Source organism: Cajanus cajan, chromosome 2 (assembly GCF_000230855.2).
Source record: "Cajanus cajan strain Asha chromosome 2, NIPB_CcT2T_4, whole genome shotgun sequence".
Classification (NCBI taxonomy): domain Eukaryota; kingdom Viridiplantae; phylum Streptophyta; class Magnoliopsida; order Fabales; family Fabaceae; genus Cajanus; species Cajanus cajan.
In genome coordinates this window covers 63,744,927-63,762,585 of record NC_138518.1, presented here as the reverse complement: position 1 = coordinate 63,762,585, position 17,659 = coordinate 63,744,927, and the positions used below count along the sequence as shown (strand labels likewise).

Sequence of the window (17,659 nt, the reverse complement as noted above, 5' to 3'; positions counted from 1 at the left end):
CAATACTTTATTTTTATTTATGATATCATCTAATTGGTGCAAATTTTTTATTAAAAAACATTAAAAACTAAAAAAAAATTAGTAATCCCAATTATTACTGATTACACAATGTAAAAAAGTTTAATAATGTAAGTATATATATATATATATATATATATATATATTTGTGTCTACACTAGTACAAAATATGGAATCTACGTCAGTGTTTGTTCGTCGTACATAAAAATATTCAACGTAAAAAAGACGCAGTGACAATTTTGAAAATAAAGCAAACTTTTTTACGTCAAACTACACTAGGGCCAACGTAAATTTCAAAATCTAAGTCAGATGTGGCTAATGTCTGACATAGTTTTTGAAATTTATGTCGGGCCCAGTGTAGTTTGACGTACAAGAACTTTTTATTTCCCCTCCAGTGCCTTCGTCTTCTTCGCACACGCGAGGTTTACACAACAGAGGAAACTTTTTATTCATGGTGCAATTTTCGACGAGGGTTTGTCGACTACGTGTGGGCGTTTCCGATCACTATGCTTTCCGACAAACGACTTCTCGACATCCGTGGGTGATTCCAGATCTTTTTGACTGATTGGATCGGACATTTTCTAGGTTTTGGATGATTTGAGGTTAGTATATATGTGAATGAGTTTAGGGTTTCTTCCTTCCATTGCGTATGAATCGTGCTGGGTTGAGAGAGTTTAAGTTTAAGTTTCATTGTTTAAGCATCCAACTAATTGAAGACTCGTGTCTCCGGTGAAGTTGCAAAGCTCATCACGACCCACACAATCCCACATGCCGGTACATGCCACTTCAATGCAACGTCGTCGTTGTTAAGATTTACCACCAAAAATGACGTCGTTGCATCTAGATTCGTAAATTTACGTCGGGTAACTCAACCAACGTAAATTTATGTCTCCCACATTGACGTCAGACCATTTTATGACATAAAAATCTTAAAATAATAGACGTAAAATGTCTATTTTGTACTAGTGCTAGTTTTGCTAGACAATAGACACAACACTATATTATTTTCAAAGTTTGACCTTAGTTTTTTTTATTTATTATTATTCAACATTAGAATTATATTCAATGATCTATCCAAAAACGAATTTTTTTAATTAAATTTGTTTTCAAGTTATTAAACAATTAATCATTAATCACAGGACGCGATAGGGTCTTCAAACTGTTGCCTCGTGCGATCTTAAGATAATATTCATGATATTGTCGATTTTCCATAAATTAATTTAATGAATATTTTTACTTTTATTTATTTATCCATATATACTTCTTCTTTCCCTCCCCCCTATCCATATGTACTTAAAGTGAGTACCTTAGCATACAACGTGTTTTTCATTCACTTATCTTTGCTTGTTATCTATTAAAACTATAAGGTTGAATTCTGATTATTATTTTTCTTAAATTAAGCTGGTTAATTTATTTTCAACTCACGTAATTATTGGTTATTTGTCTAAAATTACGTTTTATTTTTAGCTTAAATAGATTTAAAAGTTCTCTAACATATATCCTAAATGCACGAGTAAAATATTTATATTTAGTAACAATAGAAATGTTTATATTTTAGATTAAAATGTTAAAGATATAAGAAACTAAAACAAACTATTATTTTTTTGCTAATGTAACTAAATAACCTTTCTACTTCCTTTTCAAAGAAGGAATATAAATTATTAGTCAGTGGCTTAGGGTGGCAACACATTCATTATTTTTATAACAAAAGAAGTACCCATCGTTCATAAAAATTGTTACGCGATATACGTACAAGTTCCGAATCGTTTTTTAATTAGGTTTTTATTGTAAAACAAGGAGCGTTAATTAAGCCACGTTTCCTGTTCGTGCTTTTTGTGTTTACGCTAGCAATTTAAAAAGAGAAATTCTATGGTACCCATCTTATTTGAGAGGGTACCGGTATGCAATCTCGGACGAATCGTGAAGGATGATTAATTTCCCTAAAAAATAATTTATATATTTTTAATTTTTAATTAATATTTACTTTAGAAAACAGTGTTAAGTCAAAGCACGTCTCCTTTTCATGAGTTTCGTGTCCATGCTATTGGTAAAACTAGATGGCGTCTGCATGGAGAAAAGTTGAATATATATATATATATTAAGTAATTAGTTCTCATTTGAATTGTTGCGTGGCAGTATTATGAAGTTCCCTGGCTACATATGACTATGCATTCAGGAGTTACAGATGAACAGTGTTCTTTTAGTGAGCACCCTTCAAATTATTGAAGAGCCATTTTTGCCTAGCTTGGCGTTGGCACGCTGGACTTTTCCTCAATTCACAAAAGTTATCAACTAAAAACATATTTAGTCGGTTTTCTTATGGTTTGGAGATTTTAGCTGAGTTAGGGGATCATGGAGACGAATTGAAATGAAATGGAACGAACAAAATAATTTGTTGGGAAAAAAAATGAGAAATTTTTTGTATCTTATTTAATGAACCATTCCTGATTTAATGATAAGATTTATTAAAAATTATAATTTTCATCCAATAATAAAGAAAGTATATATTAACAAGAGACTCTTTGACCACTTTGTTAACTTTTCTCAAAACAATTTATAATTTTTTTATTTTGATATGATAATAGTATTTTATCGAAGAATATACCCCTATGTAAAATTTATTAGTGAATAATTCACGTATGTTTAAAAAGAGTAAACTTAGGTCCCTAACATTTTTGTCTCTTACGTACTTTCTATTGTTTTTTATTTATTTATTATTATTATAAATTTTCTCAATATTTTGAATCTTGAAAGGTGGAGGAAAGAAAGGTGTTTTGAGAATATATAAAAATAAAATAAAATAGTGGAGCTGTATAGCAAAAAAAGTATGGGTGAATAGTAGGGGTACCAATATATATAATTTTTTTTGCCTTATTGTGCCCAACCCATTCAGCTTGCAGGCTAATAGACTGGCCCATGAGCCCAATAATAAAAAAATTATTATTTGTGACAAAAATAAAAATTTTAAAAATATTAAAAATTGTATATATATTACAAAAATGTTAAAAAATGCCTATCATTATATTAACGATAATATAAAAATATGGATATATTAACGAGAAATATAAGCTATATTAAAGAATATATATTTATTAACAATAAATAAATAAAATTGATATATATATATATATATATATATTATTAGTGTTAATAATATATATAATGTGTGGGATGGTGGAGGTTCGTGGTGTTTAGACAGGCTTTATTCCTCCCTACATGTAAACCATTGAGCATTAATTGTTTTTTCACATCTCCCTACAACAATGGTTGGAGTCTACAGGTCGTCGACTTGGCCGGAGGTTTTTCATTCTCGTGAGGACAGTGACTTGGTTACGACCTTCCTTTGGCACAGTTACGTTAAATGTTGATGGTGCATGGTTCGAGCAGGCTTTGGTGGTTTATGTATTGTAGGGACTATGAAGGGACATTTCTGTTTGGTTTCTTTGGCTACGTACCATGGTTGGATCGAGAAAGCTTTTCCAAGGCTTTCATGCTATTCGGATTCCCGCACTCTCTGGTCCAGCTAGTGCTAAATGTTCGTTATTATATATTAATATACTTTTATTGAAAGATAATTACAAATATATGATGTAAGTATAAATTATACTCACTAAAATATGTAAATTAGATGTTCAACAATTATACCATTTATTTTTAGTTTACTTTTTAAATTTATTTATATTTATATTTGATAAATTATTAATTTATTTATAATATATTAATAATTTATAATAATATATAAAGACCATATAATTTTTCACATACAGACTTTTTTAATGACATTTTTATCCTCCTAACTATTGTCAAATTACTTATTTTATTTATTTATAAACTATCTTCTATTTTATAACTTCTTCTATTATTTTTATTTTTCTTTCGGAGGAAGTGGAAGTAACAATGAACAGTTGTTAATTAAAGTAATATTGGTTCATACAACTTGTTTATATATATATTTTTTAAAAATACATGAAGCCATGTAGTGTTTATTTTATGCTAGTATATAATTTTTATCTAACTAAGATGACTTTGTATTTGGTTTTATGATATTTTTTATTTTATTTTTAGTTGTTTATTTTTCATAACGAGGGGCATTGTCAAAGTTGAATGTACTAATAGTTTGATTCTATATTATGTTTAGGTTGTGATTAACATGACAACGAGTCATTTTTCTTCAAAGGAGGAGGAAGGAAGTTCAACGAGCAGTCGCAAAGTGGCATTATTAAAGATCATTTATTGTGCATGTAAAATAAAGACGAGACTATATACACAAAGGACTAAAGAATTTTTGAGGTAAAATTACTAAAGTATCCTAATTATAGCGTAATGTTTTGGTTGATTTCAGGTTTTATTGTAAGTGTTTTTAATTTTTTGGTTATTCTTTTGGGTTCTTAATGTAGGAAGTATAGAGTTGTGAATATTTCAAATAGGTGGATGAGACAACATTTGCATATATCTCTTGCACATCATGTGAACAATTACGATGAAAAATATTAACTACCATTGTTCAGATGACATGTAAGAAGTATGTTTAGAAAAAGAGATATATTTTCATCAACAAACCACATCCAAACAAAAGCCATAATTGTTCAAATGACATGTAAGAAGTATGTTTAAATATTGCCTCAACCACCTATTGAAAATATCCACAACTCCATACCTTATACTTTAAGCGTCTAAATGAAAAACTATAACCAAAAATTGAAAAACACCTAAAAAAAAATATGAAATTAACTAGAATTCAAAACTACATTACCTTCTAATTATGACATCCAAAATTTTTAAATCTTTGATGTACATAGTCTTACTTCACTCTCCATGAACAATAAGTGACCTTTAAAAAAAGTCTCGTATTATTGATCATTAAACTTTTTTCATTATCTCTTATAGAAAAGACTTATGCTTATGTTAGTCACAACTTAATTTTTTTATAAACTCAAGTTATCAACACCTTCAAATTTGAAAATGTCCTTTGTTGCAAAAAAGGATAACTAAAACTCAACAATTCAGGATCTTAAATTTGAAATCAAGCACAAATTTATCATACTTCAACAATGAAACCTAATATAAAACAGCGATCTCTTAATACATCTTCACAATACAAAAAATAAATGACGAGAACTAAAAGAAAAAAAGCTATAAAAAAAAGTAAATAAAACTATAAAAATAAAATATTATATATATATATATATATATATATATATATAAATAATAATGTGACGTCAAAATAGCTTTGGTGACATCATCACAGTACAAACAACATGAAAAAAAAAAAAAAGAAAAAGGAGAAGGGTTAACCCATCACCGTGGTACCTACATTTTTCTAGTATGAGTTGTGAAAGTTGTAGTTGGACAGGTGTGGTGAAAGGGAAAGAGAAGAGAAGGATGAAATAAGAGTGAGATTATGAGTATCTGATTCTGATCTGGCAACAGGCATGGCCACAAGGGAAGCTGCGAAGAAGAAATTCCCTCTCTTCCCTCTCTTCTCTCTCCTCTGCTTCACCTCCATCTTCCTCCTCCTCTCCCAGTACACAACCACGCTCCACACCCACCGCACCTCCCCAGCCCCCGCCACCTGCGACTACTCCCACGGAGCATGGATCCCCCACCCCGCCAGAACCCCCTCCTACCACCACACCTGCAAGGAGATCTTCAAGGGCTGGAACTGCCTCAGCGCCAACAAATCCAACGCCGCAGCCCTCGCCACGTGGCGCTGGCAGCCCCGCCACTGCGATCTCCCCCAATTCGACCCCCTTCACTTCCTCCGCGCTCGCGCCCACTCCACCATTGGTACTCACTCCTCTCCTCCCTTCGCCAAAACGCACCCCTTTTCCTATCCTTATTGATGCAGTGCAGGCTTCGTCGGGGACTCTCTCAACAGGAACATGTTCGTCTCCCTCTTCTGCGCTCTCAAGGCTGCCTCCGATGGACACGTCAAGAAGTGGCGACCCGCTGGCGCTGACCGTGGATTCACCTTCCTCACTTACAATCTCACCATTGCTTACCACCGCACCAATCTTCTCGCTCGTTATGGTAGGTAAGCTTCAATTTCCTATAATGTCATTGTTTACATTGCCTTGTAACTGGACTAGTGGTTGTTTCGGGTAGATGTACGAAAACTTGTGTGTCGTTGTAATGTTTCTTATTAATAAAAAGATAGAACTTAATTGAATGCTTATTGTATGTAAGTGCTTATGTACAAGTTGTTTCTACAATTGAAGAAGAAATGTGGCTAAATTGTCTTCATGTAAGTTGTGAATTGTTTTCGTTAGTTATCCTGGGGAACTTATTGAAATAAGCTGAAAACGAGTTGTGAATGTATCCTAGGTTTAACATTGTAGTCGTGGTTTATTGATGGTTCTTGACATTTGGTGTAAATTGTGGACAAAAATTGGCTTATGTGGTCTCATGGCAGTCGCAAAGACACCAAAACCTTGAAATACTGTCTTTTAAAAACTTGAATGTATCATAAGTTATTCTCATTACTTCTCACAAACATTTACGCTAGTGCTTATGAGATATGCCCAAATAAGCTCTTCGAGAAGCAGCTATATAGTATTGGCTGTTGCTCATCGTTAACTATTATTGTTCTTCTGTTTGATTCAGATGGTCAGCTACTGATGATGGTGGTGCCTTAGAAACTCTTGGATTCAGAGAGGGCTTTAGAGTTGATGTTGATGTTCCAGAAAGCACATGGGCGCAAGCCCTGAGTTTCCATGATATTCTAATTTTTAACACAGGGCACTGGTAATACTATATTCTGTGTATGGATCATGCATTCTAGCTGCTTTTCCTTTTAGTTATTGATGTTGAAAATTACAGATATTTGAATAATAAGTTGGATTAAAGTACCTTTGTTTCCTAGGATTTTGTTTCACTGGAATGTCTCCTTGTGTGCATTTACTTGAGTGTTTAATTTTCTCAAAGGGTTGCCTGACTTAAGTTGTATTTGTTTTAGTGTCACGATCTGGTTTCTTTAGTGCCCATGACTTCTATGTTTTGTTTTAAGCAATGCATATAATGCCTTTAATTTATCTCTTTGCTTGTTGTTTTCCTGCGTTTGAGTTGAGCTGATGCCTGAGTTGTTGCTGGCAATTCGAGAACTCAAGAGAACCTTGTTAGTTTTATCATCTGGTTTAACCATGCATATAAATATATCTTTTACTGTTTGCTCCTCATTTTGCTTTGTATAAGCTGATGTTGTAGCTGTTCTTTGAAAAACTTTGAGAAAGTATATGAGAGGATTGTAATTTAGTTTATCTGATTGTTTCTGATTTGTATTAACAGGTGGTGGGCACCTTCAAAATTTGACCCCACGAAGTCTCCTATGCTTTTCTTCAAGAAGGGTCAGCCAGTAATCCCTCCATTACGTCCAGATCAAGGCCTGGATATGGTTTTGAAGCATATGGTAATGCCTATCACTTTCTATTCCTCTAAAATGACAGTGGTAGGAAATAGGAACTTATGTAATCTATGTCTCTAAGTTAACTCGAGAGTAGAAACAATTACCATGTACACGGTATTGTGTTAATTGGCTTTTGCTTATGCTGAATTCTTTACATTTAGTCCCATATTCTTGTTCCCAGCAATGTATGGGAAAAAAATGCATATACGTCAAGGTCTAAGTTTGTATTAGATAAGATGCTTATGATGTTCAGGGGTTGAGTTGTCAACAATTGGTGAGTGAGGAAGGTGCTTTCCTTGTTGAAGGACAAAACGCTTATTGGGGTCTTACTGATTTTATATAAAAAATAAAACTATTGTCGCTATAGATTCTATACTGTGAATTAGGACATAGATGCTAATGATCTAGAATGTTAACTTCATTAGCTTCCATCTGATCTTATTACAATTGCCTTTAGCACAAAATATCATGTTGATATTTGACTAAAGTATAACCTTAACTTAAAAAAAAATCTATAGATGAAAATTGTATGGGGGTTTCTGTAGGTCCCTAGTATGACACAGATGACCTCTTTATTGAAAAGTGAAAACACATTTATCAATAACCTCGTTATATGATTCAGATGGAGACTAGTACTAAGACTATAGATTGGTCAACATGCTCCTTCCCTTTCAATTCACATGTCAGTAGGGAATTATCCCAACTATTATCATTAAGATGAAGCATTCTGCAATACGCAATGAAAATTCAAGTCAAGCAATTTTTTCACTGGAAACATGTATTTGGGAAATGGGAATTATGCCTAACAACTAGCAAGTATATAGAATATGTTTTTCCTTTTCCTGAAGACATTGAACAAAATGTGTTTGAATTAACTTGAGGTCAAAAAGGTTTTTCCTCTTTCTGCATCAAGAGTTTTTGAGAAAAGAAATTCCCCTAAAAACATGTTCCTGAAAATCTCAGCAGTTATTTCTCCCCCAAACTGATCACTATTAAGATGCTTCTAAAAGTTTAATTTACTTTATTTCTCTGATCCCTGTAATACTTTTAGAAATGCAACTATGAAATTACATCCAGTTTTAATAGGTAAGTGATGGGTCTGCATATTTTAATATGATAGAGTGGCTTGTTCACAGATCCCGTATGTGGAGGAAAACGCACGACCAGGTGCAGTCAAATTTTTCCGTACTCAATCACCCAGACATTTTGAGGGTGGCGACTGGGATCAGGGTGGTTCCTGTCAAAGGGATCGACCTTTAGCGGTAGAACAGGTGGGTCCATTTTGTTAATTATTTTTGTTAGCGTTGTCTTGACTAGAACCGTTGTCACTTGTATTCTTCTTGAAATGCTAAATTATTAGTTAGGTGACCTTGGAAGTTTTGTTGCCCCTTCAGGTTGAGGAACTTTTCTCTGTGAAAAATAACGGGACAAATGTGGAGGCCCGACTTGTGAATGAACACCTCTATAAGGCTCTAAAGGGGTCTAGTTTCATTATTTTGGACATCACTCACTTGAGTGAGTTCAGGGCTGATGCCCACCCTGCTTCAGCTGGAGGGAAAAAACACGATGATTGCATGCACTGGTGCTTACCTGGAATTACAGATACCTGGAATGACTTGTTCATAGAGCTTCTGAATAGAAAGATCAAGGGTAGAAGTTGATGAAGTAGTTATTTATAATTGTTAGAAAAGGGGGAGAAAAGAAAAAAAGAGAGAAAGAAAGACACTGTCCTTAGGATTGTCTTGAACTTCGTTTTGGGTTAGTTGGGATTCTTAATGTGTTTGGATTCATTTTAGATGATCCAAAATCAAGTTGAAACACGAGTTAACATGATTTTAGGTAAATGTTTACATGTTTGGTTTCACATTGATTAATGAAATTTAGGTTCGAAATTGAATTTGAATTGATGCAACCTTGGGTAATTTTTTCTTTTAAAAAAAACCAAGTTTTAACTTGTTCTTGGAACAAAAACATACAAACATAAATCACACTTCAAAATTATTAATTTTAACAAAAAGTTTTCAAAATTAATTTTATTTAAAATCAATATTACAAACACTGGTCTAATCACTATTATTTTATTTTGAGGATCAATGAAATGAATCCACTATAGCTATGTTTGAATTAGCATTTGAATTTCGTTAGATGGCGCTAAATACTTTTGGTTTATATGTTTTATTTTCAACGTGCTTTTAAAAGGGTACATTGTTTGGGGGACTATAAGCAATTAAGAGATGGGAATTCTATTATAGGAAGGAAATTTACGATCAGAATCACATTCCTGAGTATATTAAAAAAAAGTGTTTGGTTAGTAATGGAAATGCTTTTATGAAAAGAAAGTTAAATGAATAAAAATGAAATTTTAATTGACATTTAAAGAGAATCAACTTACCCATTTTCTCTCCTGAGAATCTATTGTAATATAGAAGCGTTTCATAGATGCAAATAAAATTTGCAATCTTTTAATAAACATGGAAAAACACTTTTTTTTATTTTATTTATTATCATGTATTCTCTAAAATATCATAAAATATCTTGAAACAACTGTCTCCTTATACCTTTCTGACAAAACAACGTGCAACTAAGTCGGTCAAAATTATTTGGAATGCTCTTTATCTTATTTTTAGTCCTCTTTAATAATTTACCTATGAATCTTCATTTTCAATTGTATCTTTCAGGTAGTATTTTTTTTCTTCTCAAAAAGAATGGGTGACATCAAAACCCAATTCTAACCGCTTAGTAATTTCTTATTTTCTTTCCTTGTTGAGAGTGAAGCACCACTGTACAGTGTTTGGTGGACGTGATTAAGAAATTTGACAAAAATTGAGTAAAATGGTATTTTCAAAATAATTTTCTTTTAAGCATTAGGAGATCTCAACGAAACAGCCCAGTTATCTTATTGGTAGAAAATAGTAAAGAAAAGCAGATAGTAAAAATGAGGGACGTTTGTTCAAGATTTGCAAGCAATTTAGAAGAAACAACTATTTAAAGAGAGGTTATGCTAATTGGTCAATCCACTCGAAGTGTCCAGCCCTTTTTGTCTTCAACACACCCAGTTTGAATTCCAACCAGTGTTTTGCGCAGTTTTTCAGACAATGTTTCTGCTCCTGTTTTATATTCAGCTCTGCATTGTTAAATTTATTGTCAATTTATTAGTATAACAATCAACAGTTGCAGGGAATTTTCAAAGATACGGTCTTTAATCGAATATTTATCACCCTTAGTATAGTGAATCAAATTAAAAAAAAAACACAATTAGTAAAGTTAAAATTAAAATTTAGTTAACAATTATACACAAACTTTATGTAGAGTGAAGATTAACAATTAATACCAAAACTGTTTACCTTGTTTCCTTGTAGGTTACAGATGAAACAGAGTTGACAACAACCGCAGTTCCTGTGCAAAACACTTCATCAGCTACTAGTATTTCCTCCACCGATATGGTACGTTCCATGACCTGAAACATAATTCAAGTAATCATATCCTTAGTAGTATACAAATATTGAGAAATCATTAATAGGAAGCATTAGCTAGGCTACTAGATTCTCCTCTGAAAAGTTATTTTTAGTGGGGTTATTTATTTTACTCAAATTTTTCTTCTCTGGTTTATCTGTTCCTGTAATTTTACAACACCATTTACTAAATTACTTCATATATTTTAATATGTAAAATGTAATGGATTCAACAAGGTTAACCCTTTCACCAAACAAATGGAGAGAAAAACAGTAAAATTAATAAAGATTTGATTATGAAATCAGGAGGGTGACCGCTGTTGAATACCAAATTTATAGAAAACAAAGCCATAACGATTAACTATTTTACATTTCAAAGCTTATGGAAAACTAATACCTCATAACCCAAATCCAAGGCAATGTCAATGATGGATTTTCGTGTGATCCCAGGCAGGATGGCTCCATTTGTTTCCGGAGTGCTGATAACATTATCCTTCACAAGATAATAAAAAAGAAAATATATAATACAAATAAAAAACCAAAACAAGCTTTTGTTCAGACATTTTAAAAAATATTAACTGTGTTCTATTAATGTGCCAGGTTAAGGAAAAATATTTATTATTTTTTATTACTTGAAGGAAAATATTAAGTGCTAGTATTATTTTATTAATTTTTTTATTATTCATTCTTTAACATGTGCTATGATAATAAAGGCTTTCAAAAGGAAAATTAAATTGGTTAGTAGTAACAATCTATCCATGAATATGAGAGTAAGGTTGGTGGTGTACCTTCACAACAAACACATTGCAGGAAGAAACCTCCTCTATATTTTTTCCAGTTGCTGAGTCCAAAAACAAAACATCAGAGAATCCATTGGCTTTTGCTTCCGTGATTGCAGTATAAACCTACAGTGCAAGTATACGAGGCTAACATAGTCAAAATGAAGAGTGAAATTCATTTAGGGTAGCTTATAATATGCACTTTAAATTGTCTAACTACTAATGCAGCATATATAAGCAAAATCAAGGTAAATTTACCAAAAAAAGTAACTATCTGTTGCTTACAAATTTTATGGCGCGAGTTTTAACTTAACATGGATTCAGACACACTAACTATTGAATAAACCTTACGTAATGATGAGATTCTAGAGTGCAAACTTTGGTCTGACTCTGATACAAAATTTTATGCGTCAACAGATTTCTTCTACGTTCAGTTCAAGTACTCCAATTCCTCAACAAAGTAAAACAAAAATCCAAAATTGGAGAAAAGTGTTGTATTGGTATTGCTATGCTTACAGGGGCATAGTTGGTAACACTTTTGATCCCTCCTGTCCCACCACTGCCGGTTATTGCTCGATGGAACTTACTCTCGACTTTTAAGTTTAGTGAACTCTGTCATAAAACTGAAATTAGTCTCCACAAGAAATTTCATTAAATATTTTTTTACAAATCAAGTGGAAGTCCATATATAACTGACCTTGTGGTAGCTAGTGACAGGAGTACAATAAATAAGAAATGTGTACTCAGGTGCTGGAGTCAAGCTTAAGGAAGCTCCGGTTCCTATGAGTAATGGCCTAATATATAGTGTCCCTTTCTCTAGTGGAGGCACCTGTTTCATATGTGAAGATCAATTCAATTTGTTTTTCACTTCTTAGAGGGAAAATAATAATAACAAGGTTTTAAATTGTAGTAACCGTTTCTTGGGTTCTCTTGATATTGGAACAAATTGTGGATAAATGTGACCAAAATTACATGATTATAAGTACTGTTGATATTATTTTTCAATCAAAATTATAATTTCATTTTAATAATTTAGATTTATATTTAATATAAATTTTGCTAAAATATATTTATGAATATTATCGAGTTAAAACTTTAATTCTCATTGAAAAATTACAACAATAGTCTGTATGGTACTTTATTTAAGTTTTGTTTTTTTAAACCTTGGATCAGAAAGATGAATAGGAGGAAGAAATAAGTACCCAACGTTTGTTGGCAAGAACTGTCTGTTTTACTGCAGTAACAAACTGGTCAATGGATGGCGATGGCATGCACAATCTGTCTGCTCCTATCTTCATGCGTTTAGCATTCTCTTCTGGTCGAAATAGAAGTATACGTCCATCTTCAGTTCTATATGCCTTTAGCCCCTCAAAGATTCCCTGAAGATAATAATTACCATATTGATTTGTGAGGTTTGAGCTAGAATTTCATTTGTGAGTTAGCTGTGAAATCATGTTTTGTGCAAACATAGTATCATTGATAAAAAACTGATGAAACACAACTAGGTACAATGTTTCTTTAACCTGTCCATAATTTAGTATCACGGCAAAAGGGCTGATCTCAATGTTTCCATAGGGAACGAGGGATCCTTGTGAAAATTTATCTCCTTTTGCACATTTCATGACATACATGAAATCTGTCGGAACTGGACTAAATCCGAGCTCATGTTCATCCCAGTTTATGTCAGCGCAGTTTCCAACAGCAACTACATTACTATCATAAAAAACAAAAAATAATACCATGTTTATGCATAAAGTAATTCGTCTTGGACTTAAAGTTTTGAATAGAATGGAAACTTTTTTTTTTTCCCGTCATATTGTACCTTTTTAAATTGTCTTCAACGTTCTCTAAAGCAGAAGTGAGAGTCATAGTTGTGAAACCGGGGTCCTCCTACAAAGCATGGTACAAGCAATGAGGTATATATGTCTAGCTCACAACCGATGATAAGAAAACAGTTGAATGACTCTTCAATTTTTGAGACATCGCCTTTGGTCTATGACTCTTGCAATATATCAGAATGGAACAATATATTATCTTCTGTAATTTCAAGAGTTTTGAAATGTTTGTATACAAATTATAAAATATAAAACATATTTGGACTAGGGGCTTAGAGCACTAAAATTTGGACGTGCACATGTTATAAAAGAATAAAATCATGGTAATTAGTAACAAATATCTAGCCACATACTATAAATATAAAAACATATTTTAAACAAGACACGGTTCCCAACCCTCTATATCAGTTGATATATCCTAACATTTTCATGTATAACATGACATCCACGTATTAGGATGGTAGGGTTATACAAAAGTTTTAAATTCTAATCTTGTTAAAGTTGTTGTACATGTACACCCAAAAATGTATACCATGGCACGACACGCCCCTTTTCTTCCACCCTCTCGCAACCAATAATTTTTTGGGATACTGAGTTATCCTCGTCCACAAAATATTATTTTTATCGATTAGAACCTATAAATTATCTTTTTGGTCTGTGAAAATTGAGTCATCTCAAGGCTATGCCACAAATTTTAAGAAAGACTTTACACCTTCCAATCACGAATGAAAACACCGATCGGTTTCAGCAATATGCATGGATAGCAATAAAATGTGTGAGAGAGCGAGAGATGGAAACATTTGTTACCTTTGTGCAGAAACAGCTGCTAACTTGTTAGGCTCCTTATTTGGGATATAAAAGAGATGAAAAGTAGATGTGAAGGTTGTTGAACATAGGAATGAATGAGAGAATGGTTCTGCAGAAATGGTCACTGATCTTATAGTGTGAGATTTATAATTTTAAATAATATATAATAAGACTTATTCAATAATTAACTATACATTTCATTATATTCCACTCTATTTCCTATTTATTTCTTATTAAATTAATTTTTACATTATCCCTTTTCTTTCTTCCACTTCTTCCTCCTCTACCAAACAGAGGTGATTAAGGGTGTGTTAACAAAAGATGAAAGATTGATAAAAAAATAGAGTGAAAAAAATAAAATAGAGTGAAATAGATTAATATTAATAAGTAAAAAAAGTGAAAAATTAGTTGTTTATTTTGATAGAAATAATGTAGAAATAAATAGAAAATAAAAATAATTTTTTTGTACAATTCTTTAGTATATATAGTAGAAATCGTTATTGTGCAAATATGTTTCTATTCCGGCTACAGGGTGCACTAGGATTTTTTTCTAGGTCAAGCCTCAAAGCCAGAGTATTCAAAAGTGTAATCTGCCTCCTCAACTCTAGGGTTTTGGGTTTTATGGTACGTCGTTCATGGGCCTCGAGAATGAAGGGATTTCCCTAACCGTTCTTATCACGAGGGTGCGGGGTTAGTGAGTGGGGATGAGTTTAGTCGGGTTCCGACCGACTAGGTCCATACTGAGGGTCCAGTCGGGTAAATGCCGAGTAGTCCCCTTATATGCGAGAGGAATCTAGCTAGCAGGTCGAGTCGGATTATGACCAACTAGGTCTGTGCTGAGCCTTGAGTCGGGTTAATGCTGAGTAGAAGATCATGCTCGCCCTATTGCCGATAAAGAGATTAGGTCGGATTACGACCTGGACGGCACACTTGCCTTCCAGCCCTGAGCCTATAAGGCGAGAGGGCTTAGGGCCTGGCGACCTAGTCGGGTATTGGTCGAGTAGAGGGTTGTGATCGCCCTATTGCCGATAAAGAGATCAGGTCGGATTACGACCTGGACGGCACACTTGCCTTCCAGGCCTGAGCCTATAAGGCGAGAGGGCTTAAGGCCTGGCGACCTAGTCGGGTATTGGTCGAGTAGAGGGTTGTGATCGCCCTATTGCCGATAAAGAAATCAGGTCGAATTACGACCTGGGCGGTACAGTTTCAATACATTATAGTTTTTTTTTAAAAATAATCAATTGGCACTTTTGATAGTTTTTAAACCATTGATGTGTTTAAAAAAATTAAAAAAATTAATTCGTCAAAACCGAAAAAACAAAATTCAATTAAATTTTATGGCAGTTTTAAATACCAGGAAAAAATAAATCTTAGGGTCAGCTATCCCACCCTTTGAGGTGCCTCCAACGTAGCGAGAAGATTAGTCATTACTGTCGGCGGTGGATACTCCATGGACGAACAAAAAAAAAAAAACACCAGGAAAAAAGCTACCACAAAATGTGCTAACAACAACTTCTCCACACATGACACACCTCTACTCAGCCAAACCACTCTTACTTTTTATTTATCACCCATTTTCACCCTTTTACTCCATTTCTTCGGCATCTCTCACGTAGCAAATAGGGGGTAAATGCGTGTCAAATTGACTCTTAAATAGTGCATAGTTGTTACCGGTAGAAGTGTTCATATTGCAATTTAGTTTGTGAACCATTCAAGCCTTTGACCTATTCTAGTCGACTGGGAATCGACAACCAAACCCTTGATGTCACTGTTAGAACAAGTCTTGGTTGGTGGTTGATTGCTTCCCATAACAGATGAGATAACGTGATTTGTTTAGGATTTAACATCTTTCGCGAACCTTTGGTAAACTTTTTTAGGTAGATTGAAAATTTTCTCAATGATACCTTTTCAAAATTAACACCAGCGTTTTGTTACAAAACTTGACTTGGTAGATGAAAATTTGAATTTTTAGCTCATTAGGAGGAAAGAAAGAGAAGAATTTTGATTGTGGAGACAAAAGTGCAAACACGAACAATCACAAGACAAAATGTATGTTGGAAGATATAACATCCACACCATTGTTTTTCTGCACATCATTTAAAAATTTTGTAATATTTATTGTGTTATAAACTCATCAAATTTATGTTTTCTCTCATGCAATTGCTTGAACATATCATCAAACTCTGAAAATATTGGCATCAGCAGCAATCCCAATAGGTCAAAAGCCAGCTACTTCAAGCAAACAGGTGACTAAAAAAAACAAAAAACAGTCGAATCCATTGGCTCCAAGATTGTTGAATACTTGAATTTGTCAAACAAGTTCCTCTTTTTTAAAATTATCCATCTTAAAAAATAAATATGAGAAACATAACATGAAACTAAAGAATTAATTATATATTTGTTGTAACTATCCACCTAATCATAGTCTTTTTTTCATTAGTTTTTTTTTCTTAAAAGAAAATATAAATACACACAACACATACCGATCAAGCCTGAAATCAATGCACGCGTTTTCACAACATAAATAATTTGAAATATTAAAATCACAAGAGAATGTTCATATGTTTTCTAATTATTAAGGATGATGATAAATCATCAACTTCTCTTCAAAATTTTCATTTTGGCAAAGACAATGAAATATTTATATATCTGAAAAACTGTTTAATATATATATGATCTTTATATATATATATATATATATATATATATATATATATATATATATTCTAGTGGAAGTTTTAATAATAAAACAATAGTCGTGTTTTTCACTGTCTTCTATAAACTTAAAACAAAAATTTTAAAAAAATCAAATCAAACAATATTAAAATGTGTTTCAAAAGTAAAAGAAAAAAATTATAGTGAAAAAATAATACGTAACATCAAATCTTGTGCTTTCTTTATTCAGGGCAAAATAAAATCATTAATTATAACACGCCATATATAATTACTATATAATTATTTTCTATCAATAAAAATTCAAAATCAATACCCTCATCACTTAATTAAAATCTATGCTTCAAAACAAAATTTATGATATAATATTTAAATTGACAAAAATAATAATAAAATTTGTTCGTGTATTTAATTACATTGCTTAATTAAACTTTCAAATTTTCATCCAAATATTATAAATGAAAAGGACCGGCTTTAAATTTTTTATTTTTTATTTTTATGATCCTTTTATTTTATCTAAATACCTTTTTTTTTTCATTTATATGATCTTCTTTCTCATTTATTTTGTGTGATCATTCTCATATTTACATATAAATGAAGTTTAAGTTGTTAGATAGAAATTGTACATACAATTAATATTATTTGAGAGGAATGTTTTCATGGGTATTATTTTTTAAAAAATTCTTTTAAAGT

General features: G+C 32.4%; 2 protein-coding genes across 5 annotated transcripts; one reads left to right on the top strand and one right to left on the bottom strand.

Moving 5' to 3' along the window:
* Nucleotides 1–5,340: 5,340 nt before the first annotated feature.
* Nucleotides 5,341–9,323, top strand: TBL13 (TRICHOME BIREFRINGENCE-LIKE 13). 2 transcript variants are annotated; one of them, XM_020373042.3, is made up of 6 exons: nucleotides 5,341–5,805; nucleotides 5,872–6,052; nucleotides 6,622–6,762; nucleotides 7,303–7,423; nucleotides 8,557–8,691; nucleotides 8,815–9,323. In XM_020373042.3, exons 1-6 carry the CDS (start codon nucleotides 5,451–5,453, stop codon nucleotides 9,079–9,081), a joined length of 1,200 nt encoding a protein of 399 aa, XP_020228631.1. In that variant the 5' UTR covers nucleotides 5,341–5,450; the 3' UTR covers nucleotides 9,082–9,323. The 2 variants fall into 2 exon arrangements, with proteins under 2 accessions (XP_020228631.1, XP_020228632.1); XM_020373043.3 differs by having other exon boundaries at nucleotides 5,465–5,805; nucleotides 5,897–6,052.
* A 971-nt stretch (nucleotides 9,324–10,294) lies between these two features.
* Nucleotides 10,295–14,435, bottom strand: LOC109809718 (putative branched-chain-amino-acid aminotransferase 7). 3 transcript variants are annotated; one of them, XM_020373104.3, is made up of 10 exons: nucleotides 14,294–14,435; nucleotides 13,474–13,541; nucleotides 13,175–13,364; nucleotides 12,854–13,030; nucleotides 12,349–12,480; nucleotides 12,168–12,263; nucleotides 11,661–11,777; nucleotides 11,270–11,365; nucleotides 10,765–10,877; nucleotides 10,295–10,544 (listed from the first exon to the last, which is right to left on the bottom strand). In XM_020373104.3, the coding sequence occupies exons 2-10, from the start codon at nucleotides 13,518–13,520 to the stop codon at nucleotides 10,430–10,432; spliced, it is 1,083 nt and encodes a 360-aa protein (XP_020228693.2). In that variant the 5' UTR covers nucleotides 13,521–13,541; nucleotides 14,294–14,435; the 3' UTR covers nucleotides 10,295–10,429. The 3 variants fall into 3 exon arrangements, with proteins under 3 accessions (XP_020228693.2, XP_082924791.1, XP_082924792.1); XM_083068665.1 differs by having other exon boundaries at nucleotides 13,474–13,652; nucleotides 14,294–14,416; XM_083068666.1 differs by having other exon boundaries at nucleotides 13,474–13,644; nucleotides 14,294–14,408.
* Between the last annotated feature and the right edge of the window lie 3,224 nt (nucleotides 14,436–17,659).